This window comes from Ochotona curzoniae, unplaced genomic scaffold (genome assembly GCF_017591425.1).
Source record: "Ochotona curzoniae isolate NIBS_2020 unplaced genomic scaffold, NIBS_Ocur_1.0 scaffold_4763, whole genome shotgun sequence".
Classification (NCBI taxonomy): Eukaryota; Metazoa; Chordata; class Mammalia; order Lagomorpha; family Ochotonidae; genus Ochotona; species Ochotona curzoniae.
This window is the reverse complement of record NW_024467123.1, coordinates 3,079,103-3,100,675: the sequence shown is the minus strand read 5'-3', so window position 1 is coordinate 3,100,675 and position 21,573 is coordinate 3,079,103. Positions and strand designations below refer to the sequence as shown.

The 21,573-nt window shown below is 55.2% G+C and overlaps 1 protein-coding gene across 1 annotated transcript in view; it reads left to right on the top strand.

Moving 5' to 3' along the window:
* WDFY4 (WDFY family member 4) overlaps window positions 1–21,338 on the top strand; it is a 227,979-nt gene extending 206,641 nt beyond the window's left edge. Inside the window, exons 53-63 of the mRNA XM_040970385.1 lie at window positions 5,077–5,230; window positions 6,862–6,953; window positions 8,046–8,258; window positions 10,008–10,158; window positions 11,009–11,193; window positions 11,906–12,064; window positions 13,860–14,039; window positions 14,866–15,048; window positions 16,597–16,681; window positions 20,094–20,205; window positions 20,909–21,338. Coding sequence (XP_040826319.1) covers window positions 5,077–5,230; window positions 6,862–6,953; window positions 8,046–8,258; window positions 10,008–10,158; window positions 11,009–11,193; window positions 11,906–12,064; window positions 13,860–14,039; window positions 14,866–15,048; window positions 16,597–16,681; window positions 20,094–20,205; window positions 20,909–20,975 — 1,581 coding nt within the window. The 3' untranslated portion in view covers window positions 20,976–21,338. The remainder of the gene's footprint in view (window positions 1–5,076; window positions 5,231–6,861; window positions 6,954–8,045; window positions 8,259–10,007; window positions 10,159–11,008; window positions 11,194–11,905; window positions 12,065–13,859; window positions 14,040–14,865; window positions 15,049–16,596; window positions 16,682–20,093; window positions 20,206–20,908) is intronic.
* The last annotated feature ends 235 nt before the right edge of the window (window positions 21,339–21,573 follow it).

Genomic DNA, 21,573 nt, shown 5'->3' with positions numbered 1-21,573 from the left:
AGGCATCTGTACACCTAGCCATGCTTCAGCTCTCCCTATCACTCCTCCCTCAGCACCAGCCAGCAGTCACCATTCTACCCTCTGTTACTGCAAATTTTTAAAGAAAGTAAGGGAGTCAGTTTCCTCAAAAGGAGGTTCTCTCTCTTTTTCTTTTTCTTTTTGGAAAGGCAGAGAAATATGGGAGAGAGAAAAAAAAAAAAAGAGGTCTTCCGTCCACTGGCCCACTCCCCAAATGGCCACAATGGCCACAGCAAAGCTAATCCAAAGATAGGAGCCAGGAACTTTTTTCTGGCTCTGCAACTTGAGTGCAGGAGTGCAAGGACTTGGACCATCCTCCGCTACTTTCGCAGGCCATAAGGAGACAGCTGGATGGAAAGTGAAGCAGCCGAGACTTGAACCGGTGCCTGTAGGGGATGTCAGCACTGCAGGTGGCAGATTAGCTTCATAAGCTATGGCACTGGTCCCTTTCACCAGTATACTCAGTGTTAGTGCAAACACCTGCCTCTGTCTGTGAATTTCACTTACACTGAGACTTGTAGAGATGGAGTCATTTGATGTTTATCCTTTTTGTGACTTGGCGTCGTAGATGCGCCTAGGTTGACCCATGTCAGGATTCCCTGAAGCTGAATGCTCTTCTGCTCCCTCTGTTACTTTGCTTCTCTGTGTACTCATCACGGGTGCTTGGGTTGCTTCCGCCTTTGCTGCGCCTGAATAATGCTGCTGCTGTGAATCCTGTTGTATGCTGTCCATTCACCCTGATCTCCTGGGGCTCTCACAGGCTTGCTGAATCTCTCAGAGGTGCCCTGGGTTCCAGCCCAGGGGAACCCCTGGGCCAAGGTGAGGTCTATATAGATCACTCAGGGGGAGACAGTGTTCAGGAAAAAAAAGAGGGGGGCACATGCTATGTTCAAGGTCATGTCTTCAGTAGAATGGGGCAGGTCCCGCTACACAGTGGTACACATGGGCCACACAGATGCAGTGGGACCTGTAGACAGTGTGTGGGAAGTATGACCCTCTCCCACGCAGGCCTACCTCATGCACCCAGAGCAGGGTGACTACCAGGAACTGTGTGTGGGGGAGGCAGTCTGCTGGGCCAGTAGAAAGCAACCGTTGGGTTCTTGAAATTACTTCATTTAATGTACTCTACAGAGAGCTGTGGGGGGCATGGAGGTGCCAACGATGGCTAAGAACCACAGAACAGCACACTCTGATCCCTGGCATGAGCCAGCTGGTCTTGGGGTGCACTCCTCCATCACTGCTGTGTGTGGGCTTGCTTTTCGGTCCCTGCTATGACAGTGACACATTCTTACAAGCCACACAGTATGAGATATGTACAAGGGTCCTTCCAAAAGTTTGCAGAAAATCTATATTTGGTAAAAGCATGAGTGGGTTTTAAAGCATGCAGCACTGAAATATAAGTTCTGTGAGGATTTAGGGACCCTAGGATGTGAGCTCTGAGCAGGTGCCACGTGCCAACCGTGTGCTCTGTTAGCCCCACTCCTGCCTGCAGGGCAAGGGGACTGCTGTCCTGAGCTCACAGCCCCAGAAGGTTCAAAGTCTTGGGCATCTTCCTGCCTTGAGTCAGATCCAAGAGCACCCAGGAAGTTGAATCGCTGGGAGGCCATGCCCCTGCAGGGGTTGAGGCCCATTAACCTTTCTCTGCTCCGTTAGGAACACCAGTTGCTCTTGGGCCTGAGACCAGCCCCAGCCTGGTTGGGACCCAGCAAGGACACAGCGGCAGTGGTGGCTGCTGCTGCTGCATTTAATAAGCCATGGAAATAAAGTGCTGTGTTAATTAAGTCACAGCCCGTGTGCAGTCAGCTGTTCCCAGCGGTGGGGAAGGGTTTCTGGAACCACCTGAGGCGAGATGGCAGGATTTTGTGCAAGACAGATGCCAACTGTAGATAGAACTGGGAACCCTAGGGTAGTCCTCAACCTATTTTGGCTGCATGCCTGGGAGCTCATGGAAGGGTGCCAAGGCAGTCCGGCAGGGCAGGTCCACCTGGATGCAACTGCCTGCTCAGCTGGACTTGCTGAGCCTCAGCCTGATGGCAACAGCCCTTGGTGGCGGGCAAAACCTGAACTGACTTCCAGGTCTCCAACACAGACTCAGTGAGGAATCTGAAGAAAGCCGTGTGTAATGGAACCACACTGTCCTGCTTTCAGAACTTTCTGATTGGGGGTGCTGGATCACAGAGCCTCTCTTTCCCCTGTCTTGTATAATGACTCTAACTGATGGGCCGCTGTGTGTGGTTCTCTATTCAACTCCACTCTGTTGATGAGCAACAGACAGAGCAAGCCTCTTTCTTTTTTAAAAAAATCTATTTGAAAGTCAGAATTACAGAGTGAGGGAGAGACAGGCAAAGAGAAAGGGGAGCAGCTTGGAACCTGCCCACCTGTTGGACAGGAACCCACCATCCTGAGCCACCGTTGTTGTGTATTCCAAAGTCTGCTCTGACAGGAAGCCAGAGAAGGGACCCAAATCCTGGGACTGTGGCACGGGACGAGGGCAGGTCAACCCCCAGGCCACATGCCCACCTGCAGGGTGCAGAATCCCTAATAGGGCAGCATCAAAGTGGACCCTGGCTCCCTGAGAAGTACTTCATTTCCTCCAATTTCTAGACTTCATTTTGGTGCTTCCTTTCATTTGCCTTGAGCTTGTATCTTCTGTAGGTGCAGTCAGCCTGGCTGTGGTTCTTTCTGTCTTTCTGTTTTCTGGTAGTTTGCTCCCCAAATGCCCAGAAAGAGCTGAGCTGATCCAAAGTCAGGGACCACACAGGTGCAGGGTCCCAAGGCTTTGGACCACCTTCACCTGCTTTTCCAGGCCACACGCAGGGAGCTGGATGGGAAGTGGAGCAGCCGGGACATGAACCAGCACCCATATGGGATCTTGATGCTTAAAGGAGAGGATTGACCGTGGAGCCATTGCACCGGGCCAAATCATGCATCTTTGATGCTCCCTTCTCAAGCTCACTTCCCTTTATTTTCTCCTTCTTTCTTTCCTTCCTTCTTTCCTTCCCTGAGAATCCAGCCCTAACTGCAGCTCATTGCTGGCATCCACCAGAGTTCATGTCAACCCACCGATTTACAACACAAACAGACAAAAGTACTCCACTCTTCCTTCTAGGGCCTTTGGTGTTTCCTTTTGTATTGCAAAAGTGAGAAAACCCATTAATTTGGAAGCAAATGTATGCAAATACATTTATTAATCCAGGAAATAGGAAAATCAGTTATTGCTTCCTTTATAAATAATACAAGCTTAAGTTTTAAAGATATTACTTTTGCTAAAATGCATTAGACAGCTGTGAAAAAAATATCATTTCTCTTTCCGGTAATATCTTTAACCAGATTTGTAGCACTAACAATATTTCATATGTATATATTATTTTTATTTAATACAGGTAATCTTTTTTATTACCAAATCATACTGTTTCTCCGGAGATTACCATCAGCATTCATAAAAGCTACACGAGGAAAACAGGGGGACGAGGCGACATCGCTGTGCTGCAGACGGCAGCCCGCAGCAGCAGATTAAATGCACATGGCGCAGGCTGAATTTTAATGAGTGATTTGTTTGTTGCAGATTCCTTTAGACCTCCCCTCACTTGATCTTTGGTTCCACTTTGAACCTGATGGTGGACGTCCATCCCCTAAGTTCGGCCAAGAGCAAAGTGACCTCCAGTAAAAAAAAGCTCCATGTACTCTGTCTGGTTGAAACCCATTAAGAAACTGGAGCCTCTGGGTAACCGGATTGCCGAGCAATTACCCGTGGGGTGTCATTGGGTCCTCCCAACCAATGCATGTCCACTGGAAAGCCCATGTGGGGCCTGCATGATATGTCCTTCCCTCCCTGGCTTTCACAGGGTGGAAGGCCCTGGATTGAGTTCGCACTCAGGTCCAAGGATTTCTCCTCAGGAAATTGGCCAGGGGCAAAAGCATACACTTTGGAGTTGTGTCCATGGGTTTGATCCAGTTCTACCATGTATTGCTTTGACAAGGTTAGAACAATCAGTGTGCTTTGAGAGTCTCAGTTTTCCAGTCTGCATTCCAACACCAGTGCATCTACGTGAGAGGCCATGTAGATCTCTGTGAAGCACCTGGACACGGAACAGACAGGCCCAGACGGCTCCTGACTCTTCCTCAGCCTTTGGCGACTGCACCTGCGCCAAGGTGGCTTTATATAGCTCAATACCGCCTGGAAAGCGAAGGGAGCTGGTAAGGGCGGAAGACTCTGGCTTTTGCTCTCTGAGCTGCATGTGTCTGCTGCAGAAGTCAGCCAGAGAGAAAACAAGTTCTGTTAGACCAGGCCTGACCTGGAGGGACGCATGGACAAAATGACGGGGTCCCTGTGGGGAGCATGTGCCTTGGCCCAGATTCACGGGCTCCCTCCTGCAGGCCTTCTGCCCACAGAAACTTCATCCCTCCAACCAAGACTTGGTCCAAACCCTGTCCCCCACCTGTGCTCCCTTTTAACCGCCCACAGCCACCCACAGTGAAAAGGATTGGATCTGCTCAGATTCGCTGGTTCAGGTGGGAGTAAGAGCAGGGCAGTATCTGTGGAAAGAATTTGCCTTGAGATTTACCTGGCCCAACCGCAGCTGCTAAGCTTGGCCTACATCAGCCCACCTACTACAAGGACCTTGGTACCCTGTTTCCTGTCTGTGGCCCTCGCCCCAGGGACAATCCCCCTGGAGCCTTGAGCGAGGATTCCTTTAGCTCTTGCTGCCTCATCACAAGCAAACTGCCAGCTCAGAGCTGGCTCTGCGGCCCCAGAAATGACCTGACTCGTCCGAACTCAGATTTCCCTGATAGGAAACAAGGATCTGCATTGGCCACTAGGGATCTTCCCTTAGCCTTCCTTGAAGCACAGGTGCAGGATCCCAGAGGAAGTTGAATGGATGAATGAACGCGTGGAGCACCTGATGGATAATGACTGTGTGTGTGTTGGGTGGGGGCGGCAAGTACAAGCAACACAGGGACCTGTAGATAGAACTCTGGACCCTGAGGCCCAGCCCACACTGTGGTGCCTGGCCAGCGGCTCCAGGCACGCAGCAGGTCATGCCCTTCTCCCCACAGGGCGGAAGCTTCGATGTGGCAGACAGGATGTTCCACAGCATGAAGAACGCGTGGGAGTCAGCCTCCAAGGAGAACATGAGTGACGTGAGGGAGCTGACCCCGGAGTTCTTCTACCTGCCCGAGTTCTTAACCAACTGCAACGCAGTGGAGTTCGGTGAGTGGCGTGGCTCAGGAGGCCGGATGGGCTCTGGGTCCTGGTGACTGACGTGATCAGTATCTTTGCTGGGGCTCCCCGTCAGGCCTGGGGCCACCATTGGTGGAAGCACCCCAGTGGGGATGGACACTGTGCCTCCTGCTAGAGGCAGGAGCCCTTACTGGAAGTCCAGGTCTGGCACTTCCCTGCTGTGGAATGATCTTAGATGAGCCCTTACCCATCCTGCACAGTCAGTTAACCTGGGCCCTGGGAAGGGGCAGGCTGCTGGCTGGTGGTGGCTGTTTCCCTTCTTGCACTTTGGACACCCTGGTCCACATTGAACCTGGCCTCGAGGAGGAAGCAAAGATTCAGGAGGTTCTGCTAGGGCAGAGCCCCTGGCTCCTGCATGCAGCTCGGGAGCCTCCACTGCAGACATGTGTAAGGCCAGAGCAGGGTGGTCTGCAGCGGGGGCTGTGTGGGCATGGGGAGGCCAGGTAGGGGGTGGGGGTGGCAAGCCATGGAGCCAGGAGGCACCTGCTGTGCACATGGCACTCACGGGCCATCACCAACATGCACCTCGAACCCCACAGCTCCCCTCCCTCAGAATTCCCCTGCTTCTTGCAGGCATCCCATGTTTGTCTCAGCCAGGCCAGGTACATCCCCAGGGGTAGGGGAGCTCAGCACAGGTGGGAAGTACTCACTGCTGAGCAGGGTTCAGAATCCCCGCTTGCCTGCAGTCACGCCCCAGAGGGGTGAGGGCCCAAAGAACCCGGAGGACCAGCTGCCACCCAGCAGAGTGAGGCCAGGATGGGACTGAGGCAGGAACTGCGGGAACCAGAGGAGGTGCAGCTGGACAGCCTGCAGTCAGCACCAGCCAGAGACCAGCTCTGCCTGGGAAATGCAGCCCAGTTCTCCAAGAAAGGCATGATGGCTTGGTTGTAGGAATGGCCACAGGTGTCATTGGAGGATAAGTGCTTAGTGAGCCCCTGCCGTGGACAAATGAGTCTGGGGACTTGGTGCACTTGACAAGATTAGGTAGGAAGTTGGTCTGAAAGGGACTAGGGGACCTCTCTCTGTAGAGAGGAGGAGAGACAGAGAGGAAGATCTTCCATCCTCTGGTTTACTCCCCAGTGTGATTGCAACAGCCAGAGCTGCACCAGTCTGAAGCCAGGAGCCTGGAGCCTCTTCTGGGTCTCCCACACGGGTGTAGGATCCCAAGGCTTTGGGTCATCCTCGACTGCTCTTCCCAGGCCACAAGCAGAGAGTTGGATGGAAAATGGGGCTTCCAGGATTAGAACTGGGGCCGGGCCCATATGGAATCCCGGTGCATGCAAGGCGAGGACTTTAGTCACTTGGCTACCACACCAGGCTCTATATATCTTCTCTCTGTAAATCTGCTTTTCCAATAAAAATAAATAAATCTTTTCTTAAAAATCACTGTGTGACCCCAAGAATCTAGGAGGACCTCGTAGAGGAGACGAAGTTTGGGGACCAAGGAGAAGGGGATGGCAGGCAGGTCAGACAGGAAAAGGTGAGCTTTGTATGGGGCACAGCTCCCACCTAGCCCCCAGCCCTGGAGAGTAGTAGCCTCAGTTTTACATCCTGTGGTGTGGGCTCCCGTTTAACTCCCTACTGCCTCTCCTCCCACTCAGGCTGCATGCAGGATGGGACCGCGCTAGGGGACGTGCACCTGCCCCCCTGGGCAGACGGGGACCCCCGCAAGTTCATCAGCATGCACAGGCGGGTGAGTCTCTCCCGCCCTGCCCTCCTCTGCTGGGCTCTCTGCCTCCACGGAGACTGCTGATCCCAGGGGATTGGGGAAGAGGGACCTCTCCAAGTGTCTGAAGGACCTGGAGGAGGGACTGGGGTCTGCCCTTGGGGTTTGACAGGCAAAGGTCTTGGTTCTGGGTGCTGGCAATGAATGACTCCACCCAGCTCTATATTGTACCGTGTATTGTGGGCAGCTGGCAAGAAGTGACTGCAGACTCCACTTGAATGTCAGCTAGAAAAAATCAAGGAGGGTCCATAGCTGCCCAGTTCAAGGGGTTTGGAGGCCTCAGGAAGCTCCCAGTGGTCCAGGAATTCTCCAACACTGAGAGAGACTCTGGGTGTCTGATATGGGTAGAGGCCCAAAGCACCTGTTCTGGGTGATTCAGTAAGATTCCCACACCCAGTTATCTATGATCTTTTGGTTCTTGAGCCAGGTGGAGTGAGATAGGTTCAGGGAGACCTCACACCCTGATCCCAGCAGCTTAATTCAAGCATCACGCATAAGCCTGTTGCGGGGGACAGAGCAGGGTGATTCCACCTAACAAGGAGCTAAGAGACAGGTACCAGACAGCTCTGCCCCAGACACAACTAAATACTCACACTAGACCTGTGGGGGAGGACAGTCCCTGTCTATTCTGCAGGTGCTGAAACTGAGGAACTGAGGTGGTAAGAGGGGTGGGAGTGGCCATGCTGGGGGCCAGTCCCAGCCAGGGCATGCCCCTCCCTCTGCTGCCGCCTTCCCCGAGTCACAGCAGTCTCCGTGTCCCATGTCGATTCTTGGCATTTCCTGTCAATCACCAAGCTCCATGTTTAGCCTGCTTTCCTTTCAGCTGTCTCTGCGAGCCTCTGGACCACGCACAGGCATCCCGACCTGCGTGTGGTTGTTTTCATGAGCTGGAGGAGGGGCAGGGGTCAGATAGGGTTCACCACCTTGGGGAACTAACTCTTGGGACCCACTTTGTCCTTGGCCATCAGCTGTGTCTCCTGTGAGGAACCAGCACCCGAGATGTGCCCAAGCTCTCCAAGGCCCTCATGTTCCCACGTCCCTCCGGGTTTTGGGTTCCAGGCCCTGGAAAGCGACTTCGTCAGCGCCAACCTCCACCACTGGATAGACCTTATCTTTGGATATAAGCAGCAGGGTCCGGCTGCCGTGGAGGCCGTGAACACCTTTCACCCCTATTTCTACGGTGACAGAGTGGACATTGGTGCCCTCCGGGACCCCTTGATCAGAAGCACAATTCTGGGGTTCGTCAGCAACTTTGGGCAGGTGCCCAAGCAGGTACGGCATGCCACGGCAACGCATCTGGCTTTTCTCCAAAATGTGAGCTTGGGGGACGGCAAGGGGGGTACTGAGGAGAGAGATGGCACTCTTGTGGGTGTGCTGTCACCATCAGGGATTAGCCTGCGGTGACATCCCCAGTGCCCATGGAGACGATGAGGACGTCCTGTAACGGTGAAGACCATGCTCACCTGGGATGCCATGATATCAACACGTGTGCCTGACGTGTGTCTGCTGCACGGGGATGCTATAAGTGAAGGAATGAAGACATGCGAGAGGGGGTGGCTCAAAGAGTGGCACCCAGTCCAAAAGGAGGCAGCCCCATCACTTGGGCATCTGATTGGGGTGGCAGATGGCAACGACAGTGTGTGAAAGCCGAGAAGCAGAGAATGATCCATCCCAGCATGGATGTTGCACTTGACTGCCTAGGCTCTACCCAGCTCCCTGAGGGTAGATACAGACCTCTTCTCCCTAGGCTGAGAGAGAGAGAGAGAGAGACAGAGAGAGAGAGAAGCCGTATCCCACTTGCCTTTTATAACCACCATAACCCAAGGCTCACCTCCCAAACCTCGTCAGTGGACTGAGTTTCACACTCTTAGTAGCATCAGTGTGAGTTCAGCAGCCATGGGCTATTCAAATCACAGCAGATGAGGCTTAGAAATTAGATAGCCCAGCCACAGCAGTCTATAGAAAGGAAACAAGCTCAGGAAAGGAGTTTAGTTGCCCAGTGGTGGCTCCAAGGAGTAGCCACAGAGCTGGATTCGGATTTGCTTAGTGATAGGCCACTTAAGAGATCTGTAAACGCTATCTAGGTCATCATCAGAATGAGAGTTCCCAGGTGGCGCCAGTCTGAAGACAACCTTGAGGTGCCCCTGAGTTGTCCATGGTTCCTGGCAGGAACTCTGCCTACAGGGACCCAGCCTAGGGACACTGGCAGAGATTCTTGGTGAGAAACAATATGCATTTGCAAGTGCTCATGGGAAAACCCATCACTGTGATCTCCCTTGGGATTTGTCACCCATCCTGCTGTGCTGGACAGGTTAGCATCTGAGCAGGGCTGTAACAAGGAACCCTCCCCAGAATAGCTGTCCATCAGACCTGAGCCAACCCTGCCCCCTGCTCCTGCACGCATCCAGAGCCCACTCACATTTGAGCCACCTGTTGCGGACCACCCCAGGGTACTGCTGTCTGGCAGCCCTGGGATGTGCAGATACAGCCTTGGGGATATGGAGAGGAGCTGGTCACAGCCAGGGCTCTGGCCCAGGGGCCGGCTCTCTGCCATGTGGCTCAGCCTTGGGCTTTGTCCCGTTCTGTGCGACCCTGGGCCCTGGGGACGTTTAGATGGCAGAGATCTGAAGGGAACAGTAAGAGCAAGAGAAGCCATCGATGGGGTTCACCTGCGCTCTTTGGACCATTAGAATGAAAGCATGTGAGCAAATCTGTGTTAATGCTTTTTGAAGGTTTATCAACAGGCAAAGGGAGACACACGACCCAGGGAGAGAAAGGGGCCCACTCCGACCTCAGGAACCAGGACCTCCTCAGTAAGGAGTCTTTGTCCAAGCAGGCAGATTTGACAGCCAGAAGTGCAATCCCTACAGCTAGAGAACATAGCTGCCCCAGGTTCTCAAGCCCCTTACCTGCCACAGCCGAGTGCTGGAGCACTGTATGGGTGCCGCTGGGGTGTGTGGGAGGTGTCCCCCTGCCCCCTGGTGACCCATGTGCTGTGTGCTGGCCCCTTTGCCTCTCCAGCTCTTCACAAAACCACACCCAGCCCGGAGCGCCGCAGGAAAGCCGTCACCCACGAAGGATGTGGTTGCCACCCCTGTGGGCCTGGCTGGCCACCCACAGCCCCTGTTCTACAACCTGCAGGCACTGCGGCCCTCCCAGGTCACAGTCAAAGGTGATTCCCGGGCCCCTGCGCGGCTTGACATCCCCTGCTCCAGGGTGGAACATCAGTGACCCACGGGGGGCTGTGGGAGGTCCAGGGGTGCAGATCTACCCGAGATATTGAGGTCTGACTTCGAGTGGCTTTGTGTCAAATCACAGCAGGAACTGGGGGAGGCCTTGATTTCTGGAAGCATCCAGGCCCTTTGCTTCTGACCCACATCTCTGTTATGTCTCTCTCTCTCTCTGTCTTACACACACACACACACACACACACACACAATTGAGGGCTTTTGCATTCTCAGTGCATCAGACAATCCTGCAGAGCTATGAGTGACAGCGTGTGTGAATGGGAAAGGTGGCCCGGAGGGCAGTGAGCCCGGAGCTCCTGCTTCCTCAGGATGCTCAGGGAGAGGGCAGCCCTCCCAGGTCACCCACCACAGGCCAGGGTTGGGGCAAAAGGCCAGCCCCACAATGCATGCAGGCAAAGGTGACAGCCTCAGCAATGACCCCTCTTCATTTCCGGCCTTGCACTGTGTAGGGCAGTCCAGGCAAAGTCTCCACTTTACAGGGATCACCAACAACTTGCCCAGGGCACCCAGGCTTGGAACACTGCCTGAGCTTGTGTTCTGGCCAGGGTCCGATGGCTTCCAGAGTCAAGCTGGAGGAGGCCAGGAGCCCGGCGTGGTGCGTGCCCTGGGGACCCCAGATGGCTGCCTTAGCCTCTCCTCCTCTGGCATCACCCCTGAAGTCCACGTGTGGTCATGTCACACAGGAGAGAGGGACCCAGACAGTGACCTTGCATATGGCGCCTAGCATGGGTGTTGCACCTGCTGCCTAGGCTCCGCCCACTCACTGGGGGGTAGATATGTACCTCTTCTCCCTAGGCTCAGAGTCCCCCAAAGGGGCCATCGGCCACATCGTGCCCACCGAGAAGACTGTCCTGGCTGTGGAGAGGAACAAAGTGCTGCTGCCCCCGCTCTGGAACCGGACCCTCAGCTGGGGCTTTGACGACTATAGCTGCTGCCTGGGGAGCTACGGCTCCGACAAGGTGAGCACGGTGGGCTCCACCGTGTACCTGCTGGGGGAGGGAGGGGCTGGGCCCTGTGACTCTGAAAGTCTGCACCTGACTTCTAACCCACACTCCGAGGTGCTCAGCTTTTGCCGGCTGGTGGTGTGTTCCCGGAGTCCTCTGGACTGGTGCTGGACCTGGGTGCATGGGAGTCAGGGGTTCAGGCTCAAGGAACACAGCTGTCTGCTTCCTGACTCCCGCAGGTCCCCCTCAAGCCATCCAATGTCTGCCTTGACCCTGCCCACCTCACCCTGCTGCAGCCAATGAATGTCTAGCTCTTCCCTCACCTTGTCCCCCACACTTCATGGAGGAGCCATGGAAGCTGACCCCAGATGTCCCCCTTCCCTAAGAACTGTCCCGATCGCCTCACCTTAACCCCGGCTGAGTAGCTGCTCCCTGGTGTTCATGGGTGTGTGTCTGTGCTTGCCCACCTGTCTCCCACCCCCCACTCATCTGCTGGAGAAGCCGGTGGTGGCCTGGCTTTTGTCACCAATGCCTGGCAACTAAACATCTGATATTTTCAGCCACAAGGCGCCCAGACTCACCACTCACCAGTGTCCACACTCATCGCTCTGTGTAGTGTAGGGCTCCTGGCTCCTGCTGCCCTGCACTAGCGCACACCTGACTCTCTCTCTCCCTCTCCCCCCCCCCGCACTCTCTCTTGTTCTCTTTCCCTCCTTCCCTCCCACAGACCCTGATGACCTTTGAGAACCTGGCCGTCTGGGGCCGCTGTCTGTGTGCCCTCTGCCCGGCCCCCACGACGATTGTCACCTCTGGGACCAGCGCTGTGGTGTGCGTATGGGAGCTCAGCATGGTCAAAGGGCGTCCCAGAGGCCTGCGGCTCAGACAGGTAGGAACCCCACACAGGTACGATGGCACTGCAGGCTGCCAGGTACCTTGGGTGGGAATCCGTGCCTCGGGCAAGTGCAGGGCCTCACACAGAGAGGTGGTGCCTGAATAGAATAAAACAAAGGGGAGTGGCCACCACTCCCTGTCACTCATTCCTATGAGTGGAGCTGATGAGCACAAAGACCTACACAGAAACCTCAAGACGCCAGGCCAGGGAGATTAGTCGCTGGCACTACATACTGCCAAGTTAGCACCTGCTGGGAGCTGGCCCTGGTACCAAGCACAGGAGCAGGGTTCGCTGCCTTATACCTTCTCAGCAGCCTCATGAACCAGGTACCAGCCTCCCCACCACTGTCATGTTGGAAAACTCCCAAGGTGCAAGCAAGTAGCTTGTCCAAGGTAATAGGACCCCAAGACGAAAAAGCGCTTCGAAAGCCAAGTGGTTATGGTGGGAGAGAATGGAGCCACAGGCCAACAGCTCATTCTGGTCCTCATCGTAGGGGTCTTTGTTGGGGTGTGGGGAAGGGGTACCATCTGTCAGTGATCATGTCACCCCTTAATGGCACCCAGGCTTCTGGGCCCTGATTTGCAATCCTACAAAGCAGGCACTGCCCTCCCACTCTGAGCTGGGGAGACAGGTTCAGAACTAAGTGTGCCCATGGGTCCTCATGTCCTGCTTTCCAGGCTGCACACGAGCTGGAAGCTGGAGCTGGCCTTCAGCTGCAGCCTGGGAGGGGGCTGTCCTCAGTGACAGCGTGCCCACTGCACCTGGTGATTTATTGGCCTTATAGAGAAACATCATTCTAAGGACACACACAGGTACCTTGAGAGGGCATCTTAAGCTTTTGATTCAAGTTCCCCCTGCCTTCCCAAACTGTGGGCTGGCTGCTGCCTGGTGATCCTGCAGCTCCGGGGCCTGTAGGCAGGTCACCAACCTCTCCAGTGCGGGCAGTGCCATGCACACAGGCTCTCCCTGTGAGGAACAGGGACAACATGACCCAGTCTACTCCAAGGGCAGAAGGACACACAGGGAGACAGTGAGAGCAACCGCTAGTGCGGGGGCACTCTAAATGCCAGGGCTGAAGCCCACAGACAGGAGCACCCATGTGGCTGGCCTGAATCCAGCTGCTCAGGTTATCAGCGCTGTCTGCCAGGGGCTGCTTGAGTAGGAAGCTAGAGTCAGGAGTCCAGCCCAGACACTCCAGTGTGATCTGTGGATGCCACAGTCGCTTCCGAGTCACTTCCTTTTTGATGGTGCTGTGACCTTTCCTCCTTCCCAGTACAGTACAGGGCATGTGAGCTTCAGCATTCCATTTAGCATGATGGCTCACATGCTTGGGTATACATGGGGGAAAGTCCCCGATTCAGCAGGTTGAGGGTTGCGTCCAAGAATTTGCCTTTCTACAGAGCTCTTGATGCCGTGGGTCTGGCCAGTGTGTTTTGCCAGCTAGCACCCCGACTTGGTGGCAGTGCTGTGCGTTGCTTCAGGATGCCAAACCAATGCAGGAGAGTTCCCTAGCACGGGCAGCCTGCCGCTCTCAGGCTGGGCTGTGGTGGAAGGATGGCAGCCAGCTTCTCCCCAGCTGGAAGAGTGACGAATCCCAGAAGCCTGGCATGGACGTGGACACACACCCAGCACACACATGGACTTCGGGGTCCCTGATTCGCTCTGCATCTCTACCTTTTCACTAGGACCCAGCAGTGAACAGCAGTGCAGGGGATACCCCAACCCTCCAGGCACCTGGGGGTGTGTGTGTCTGTGTCACATACCCCACAGCTCTGCTTTCCACCCCCAGGCCTTGTACGGACACACACAGGCTGTCACTTGCCTGGCGGCCTCGGTCACCTTCAGCCTCCTGGTGAGCGGCTCCCAGGACCGTACCTGCATCCTGTGGGACCTGGACCACCTCACTTACATAACCCGCCTGCCTGCACACCGGGAGGGCATCTCGGCCATCGCCGTCAGCGACGTGTCGGTGAGGCTGGGTTCCTCGATGACTGCGTCTGCAGTGTGTCCATTACCTGCGACAGAACAGATGTGACACCAGGGGAGCTGGGCCCCAACCCAGAAGGTCTCTGGAGAAGCAAGGGGGGGGACGCGTCTCTCTTCTTGAGAGACATTGCACACATTTCTGTGTTGCTTCAAGATTTATTTATTTTATTTGAAAGGCTGAGTTACAGACCGAGGAGGAAAAGAAAGAAAAATCTTCCATGCAGTGGTTCACTCCCCAAATGGCTGCAACTGCCAGAGCTGGTCCAGGTTGCAACAAGGAGCCAAGAGCTTCTTCTTCTTGGTCGCCCATGTGGGCTCAGGAGCCTAAGTACTTGGGCCATCTTCCACTGCTTTCCCAGGGAGCTGGATTGGAAGTGGAGTAGCCAGGACACAAACTGGCACCCATGTGGGATGCTGGCACTGTCGATGAACGGAGCATAACACCAATGCAGCACCAGTTTCAGAACCATTTGCTGTCACTTTACCTTGCCTTTGACCCAGTGACATCCAACACTTGGTGGAGGCAGCTGTGGGCCCTGTGTTCAGCGCCCACCATGGCCTCCAGCGGCAGCCAGTACAGGACCATGGCGAGGGATCTGGAAGAAGCCCATAGGCTGAGCAGACCTGCGTCTGCCGGGGAAAGCAGAGACAAAACACAACCCCAGCTTGAAAGCTGTGACAGATCTAGGGGTTTCCTGGGAGGAGGTGGGCATCGTAGGGGGTCTCGGGACCCCATGAGGGCGGGTGGAGGCTGAGCAGATGGACAGGGCAGAGATGCCAGCTCAGAGGAAGGTGCTCTTACTCCACAGGGCACCGTCGTCTCCTGTGCAGGAGCCCACCTGTCCTTGTGGAATGTCAATGGACAGCCCCTGGCCAGCATCACCACGGCCTGGGGCCCAGAAGGGACCATTACCTGCTGCTGCGTGATGGAGGGGCCGACCTGGGACACGAGCCACGTTGTCATCACAGGAAGCCAAGACGGCGTGGTCCGGGTAGGTGGGTCTCGGGCAGAGTGAGGACACCCCACCCTGCTGCAGCTCTGCAAGCTGCCTTGGACATGCTGCCCACAGGCCAGAGGAAACAAACACCATGACACACACACAGCATACGTATTCACGTTAGCACACACCTGTCATATATACACACCATCACAATGCATTATACTCACGTGTGACACAGTGTATTGTATGTAAATGCCATCACACGTGTTACACACATGCTTTCATATATGTCATTGTGTGCATGCTAGCACGTGTTACATATGCACGCTCCCAAATATATATCATACTGTGTAATGTGCACATGCAACAAAACATGCGTAATGTATAGAAGCTATCCCACGTGCGTTATGTGCACATATTCATGCTTATCGTGCACGGGCTATCACATATGTGTAGTATATACATGCATGCCATCCAACACACATGCCGTGCCCTCACCACCCACCCACACGTGCCCTCACCACCCACTCATCCATCCACGCACTCACCATCCATCTGTCCTTGCATCTTCTACCGATGTACCAGTCACAACACTCACTGACACCCTCCGTCTCAACCTCGCCCCCCTCACGTGGCTGAAGCGATGTATTAGGCCTTTATTTCTCAACCAAGACACTCATCTTCTTGACGAGGAAGTTAGCAGTACCTGATGCAGCACTGTGTCTCAGCCTCCACTGGGACGATCCCCGCATGCCCTGGGGTCTCCAAGGAGGGCGTTGCTGGCACCAAAAGAAATATCAATTTGAAAGGGTCAGGCAGAAAGAACGAGGTGAGGGTGGTTTTTGACAGGAAACATGAAAAAATGAGGGGGAGCAATTGTTTAAAGACTCACTCAACAAACGGCCTCCCGAAGTTCCCAGGATAGGAAGGGAACCGCCACTCAAGGCTACAAGGTCCTCATGGACATGCCCATTCCATTTATGAAGGCTCAAACCCAGCCTTGCCCTCCATGGCCGTCTACACTCGAGGTCTCAGCATTGCTCCAGAGGGTGTGACAATGGCTCCGAAAGTGGGTGGAGCCCGTGCTGGGCCCAGCAGAAGGAGGGCTATCTTTCCAACAGAGAAATGACCTGCTGATCCACTGTGGTCACTGGCCTCCTGAGAGAGCCCAGCGCTAGGCCAGGCCAAGGCCGGAGCCCATGGAAGCATCTGAGTACACTCTAGGCCTAGTCCGTTTTAGGAGCTAGCAAGTGTAGACTTAGCAAGTGATAAGTCCCATGTGGCCAGCCTATGGGCAATGCATGTATGTGAACTTGGGGCACAATGGGGGGGGAGGGCAGCGATCAGCTGCTGAGTAGAGTGGGTGGCCCCCAGGGACAGTGATAAATTAGTTACAGGAGAGCTTGTTGGGGGTGTTGGAGGAAGGCCCTGAGAAACGCAGGGATGGGAGAGAACTCATCCGCTCTGCTGTGCCTTCTCCGGGCAGGGCTCTGGCGCTGGAATCACCTCCCTCCCGCCCTCCCGCCGATGCCTGAACCCCAGAAGGCAGAGGAAGGGGCCCCCAGGTCTGAAAACATTCTCTCCCTTTGTGTTCCACAGATCTGGAAGACTGAAGATGTGAAACTGCCTCTCCCAGGGCGGACAGCGGCCGAGGAGCCCCTCACTCAGCCCCCAAGCCCGAGAGGTACCTGCTGGCTGGGGAGGCACTTATCCAACCTTAGGATGCCCCCTCTCCTGGCCGCCTGCCCCCCCCCCCCGGGGCTGCCTGCAGGCCTAGGGGAAGCCTCTGGCACTGCCAGCTGCTGTCCTGTGTGGGGGTGACAGAGGTGGTTGACTGCCCCCTTCTGGTGGGGTGTGATACATTTTTTTAGTCCTGTCCCGTCAGCCTTGTAACATTCAGGGCTGCTTCCTGGACACACTCGCCACGATGTGATGCTTGCCCTGGTCTCTGGACTTCCAGGACAGACACAGCTTGGCTGGGCTTGGATTCAGTACTTTCTCTGAGCAGCCCGACCATTCACAGGCAAGGGGCAAGGAGAGGCCACTCCCCTCCCCCCGAACAAGGAAGTGGTCCCATGGTATCCCACTGACCACAGGCAATCCACCCAACTGCCCCCATGATCACCCAGAGTACGGACCATCTACATCAGCACTTCCCAGAGGCCAACTAGAGGAGGGGGTGCCAGTTACTGGAAGGTGGAGAGGGGAGTCGTCAGCCAGTCAGGAGACCCCTGTCTCCCGAGCCCCAACGTGTCCCAAAGAAAGAGAACCACGGCTCCCTACAAAACTCCTTGGGTTTATGGCTGATGAACTGTGAAGGAAGGAAACGTTGCCCACTATTGCCATGGCCACTGTTTCCATGACAACTGTTGTCGTGGTGACTGTCCCAGAAAGTGGACCAGGAGGAGACTCCACCGTCCCCTGGTTTCCCATGGTGAGCTGATACAGCCTTTACACATCACGAAACTGCTAGGCACAGGAAGGTTCACTAAACTCACCTGAAGTTATGCAGCAAGTGTGACTTCTTCCTTCCTCCTGCCACAATCTGGACAGAGCGGCTGTCACGGCAGATGCTGTCACGTCCTCACCACCACCACAAAGCACACAGGCACAAACCTCACCATCAACACCCAGCCCTAGTGCCTCCTCCGGTGCTGTGGCCTCCTCCGGTGCTGTGGCCTCCTCTGGTGCCATGGCCTCCGGTGCTGTGGCCTTCCCTCTCTGCCCAGTCCTCCTTGAAGCGCACGGCCCAGAACTGAGCCATCTGTCCCAAATCCGACAGGCCGACAAGGCAGCAGGAATTCTACCCCATCCCCACTGCCCAGACCCATGGTCTGAGGGCTGCCTCCTTGCTGAAGATAGCTCATTCTGGATTTTTTTTCAAAAAGCGTTATTTATTCGTATTGGAAAAGCAGATTTTGCAGAAAGACAAATCCCCAAGTGGCTGTAACGGCCACAGCTCAGTTGGTCTGAAGCCAGGAGCTTCTTCCGGGTCTCCCGCATGGGTACAAGGTCCCAAGGCCTTCAACCTTCCTCTATTGCCTTGTCAGGCCACAAGCAGGGAGTTGGATGGGAAGTGGAGCAGCTGGGGCACGAACCTGCAGCACCTATATGGGATCCCAACTCTTGAAGGGGGAGGATTAGCCAATTCAGTTACTGCAACAGGTCTGACAGTTCATTCCATAAATGTGGCTTGCCCATCTTTCACTCACTGAGTCATCCCGCCACCGATCCTCCTGCCAGGCAAGCATGTGGCACCTGCTGAGACCTGCCGCGTCCTGGAGGCTCTGTCAGCAGGAATCTTTCCTTTTCCCTAGCAACCAAGCCAGAGCAATGTTCTCGCACGAAGACAAGGCTGGCCAAGGGCCCCTGGGCCAGGAATCTCCAGACCCTCGGCCCATCCTGTGAGAATAGAGAACATTGCAGCCTGAGGAGCTTCTAGGGGGAACAGGAGCCACTGCCTTAGGACAGAGCTGGCGCAGGTTCTGTTTCCCCCAGCCCACCCCAAAGGGGTCCTGGGTGCACCTGTAGAAAGCGGCACTCCATTCTCAAACCAGTGAGCCCAACCAGCTAGCAGTGTCAGCTCCAGCCGTGGCTACCAGTTGGATGTCTAATGAAGGACCTTGGGCCGTGGGTGGGTGACCCATGGAGGGACAGATGAACCAAAGCTGTTTCACAGCCACTTCTGGACTTGCCTGGAAGTCCACAGGTGTCCATTCAGCATCCAGAAGAATTACAGAAGGGCTGGTTTGTGCAAGCTCTGCCACTGCTGGTGGTGTGGGCAACTGGTTCCAGTCCTGGCTGCTCCACTTCTAGATCTGGCTCCCTGCTAATACAGCAGAGGATGGACCAAGTGATTGGGCCCCTGCGCCCGGTGGGAGACCCGGGAGAGGCACCGTCTCCTGACGGCCCCATGCAGATCATGGTTCCCTCTTCTCAGTTTGCCAAGAGTTTCCTCTCTCCGACTGCAACAGGTGAGGGCCATTCCGGGACTTAGCACGATGGGGTTAGAGCCGCAGGAGACCCTGCCGTGCTTGTCTTTCCCTCACTGCCATCTGCGCCACTCTGAGGTCAGCAACACAATACCGCAGTGACGAGCCAGGACTGTTATGCCATGCAGAGCAGCACTGGATGAGACAGCACCACAGCATGGACATCTTAAAAAAAAAAAAAAAGGTTGAGCCATAGTTGTGAGATGGTTGGCAGATCTGCGTACAAACCACATCCCCACGTGGCCCCCTAAAAGGGAACACGTTGCTGTTATCATGTTGCCTAGAACTGTTTGGCGGGAAGGGGCTGACACTGAACTTGACTGCCTGCCTATTTGCATGTGTGCGGGTCACTGCATGCCTCCAGCGTCTTAAGGATCTGTCTCGAAGCAGCCCTTCCCTCCCCCAACTTGTGCCCCTCCATAGCTTCCTGGGCATGTGGGCACACTCGGTAGCTGCTGGCAGCTCCATTTCTGTCCCAAGTTCAGCCACATGGCCTCACTCAAAGGGGACACTTCCCCCCCACCCTTCCCGCAGAAGGAATTCTCCACTGTCCCCAAACACAGCCGTGACACTGAGAGGCAGTCACCATCATCAAGTTCTATTTTTTGAAAGAAAAAAAAAAAGTTCTCGGCATTTAATTATTGGTTGTGGCGTGAAAGGATTTGGATAAGTTGATAATGCCGACTTGATGTGATTTCGTTATTTATTATTTTTTTTTACTAGGCAATTACGGGCTGCATTAGGTCCTGGCAGCAAGGTATTGTGGGGGCAGCTTATTAAGCATAAAGCCAGTAAACACTGATGAACAATTCTGCTGAACTCGGCATGCAATTTAGAAAGCAATAATACACAAATCCAATTTGGTACACAATGGATACCGTGGCACGTCAGCACATGTAACTATCACAGCCTGCAAATTAAATTGGGACGGCCCTTTTTTGCAACAGCACGGGCCAAGATTAAATATATTTCCGCCTCAATTTAACAAGTTGCTGACCACAAATATAAATACAGTGCGTTTGTGTGTGTGTGCAACTCCGTGTGAGAATGCACATGTGTGTAGTGTGTGCGTGTGTGATGGTTCTCTTGCATGCTTCCCTACAGGCCGCAAGTGGGAGAAGAACCTTGCCCTGAGCCGAGAGCTGGACGTCAGTGTGGCCCTAACAGGCAAGCCCAGTAAGAACAGCCCGGCTGTGACAGCTCTGGCTGTGTCCAGGTGAGCCCTGCGCACTTCCTCCAGGTCTCCAACAGAGGGCGTTTGCACACCTCCCCAAGGCATTCTGGGCTCTTTCCTGTGATAGCCCTGTCAATTAGCGTTTGGGGTACACAGAGCTCCCTGCATGGCAGAGGGTGCCACCTGGGAGAGGACTCTAAGCCCACATCTCAGAGCCCAATGTAGGATCTGACACTTGACACATGTAAATTGGCCATGTTGTTGGGGACTCTAAGGGGAGGCCACCTGGGTTAGCCGTACCACTGTGCATGCTTGGGGACCCAGCTGCTTTTTGCCCTGCCCAGCCACCAGGGGCATTTTCCTTGCTGCTGCTGGTGGAGACCGCAGTGTTCTGAGGGTGGCTAGCTGAGGGCACCCTACCAAGACCCAGGGCCATGGGTCATTCTGCTGCAGGTCTCCTGGGCAAGAGGGCTACCCCAAGATGCTTGGGAGGCTGGGGCTGGCTCCCTATGCATTGCTGGCTTGGCTTGGGGTTTCAACAGCCCATGGCTCAAAAGCCTGCCAGCTCCTAGGGTCCAGACCATCTCCCAGTATCCCACTATCTGGCTCTCGCTTCAGGAGGCCACAAGGCTTCAGCAGGCCCCACAGAGCCCTGGCCCAAGGCCCCACATTTGCAATTCCCTGAGTACTGGCTGGGACACACAACTTTCTAATATGCTTGTCTTTCTCTTTCTCTCCTCCCAAGAAACCAGACCAAACTCCTAGTGGGCGACGAGAAGGGAAGGCTCTTCTGCTGGTCGGCGGAAGGCTAGGACGAGGGAGGCGGCCGTGGCCCAGGCGGGGCAGAAGGGGCACAGGTGGGCAGGGCCTGGGCAGCTGTGTCGTGCCCCTGCCTCCTGCTGTGGCTCCCACCCCATGGCTCCCTTCCAGGCCAGGGGCTTCTGTGGGTCAGAGCTGTGCACCCCCATGCTCTTCCCAGGGCCCCTTGGAATTCTCTGGGAAGCAGCAAGCGGCACCCTGGAAGCTATGGCTTGCAGGCACCAAGCCGTATGTGCACTTGCACGTAACCCGCCCGACCGAGGGCTCATCGCACTGGAGGTGCAAACAGAGCTGCCTCCTGAGAGCCTGTGGGAAGACGGCACTGTACGCGGTGGATTAAAGTGACAATGACCCCAGTGCACAGCGTTCTGCATGTTGAACTCGCCGCCGCCCATGTCCATTCAGATCCCTGCCTCAGCTTTAGGACACTGGGCTGACCACAGGGACACAGCTCCCTTCCTAGCGTTCCTCTTCCCGCGGTCTCGGCCTGCAGTGCCAGGGCTGAGGGTCAGCGGTGACTGCTTAGGAGAGCAGCCTCTGTGGCCGCGCTGGCTGCAGGTGGAGCCTGGCAGGCTAGCCAGCGCCTCCCAC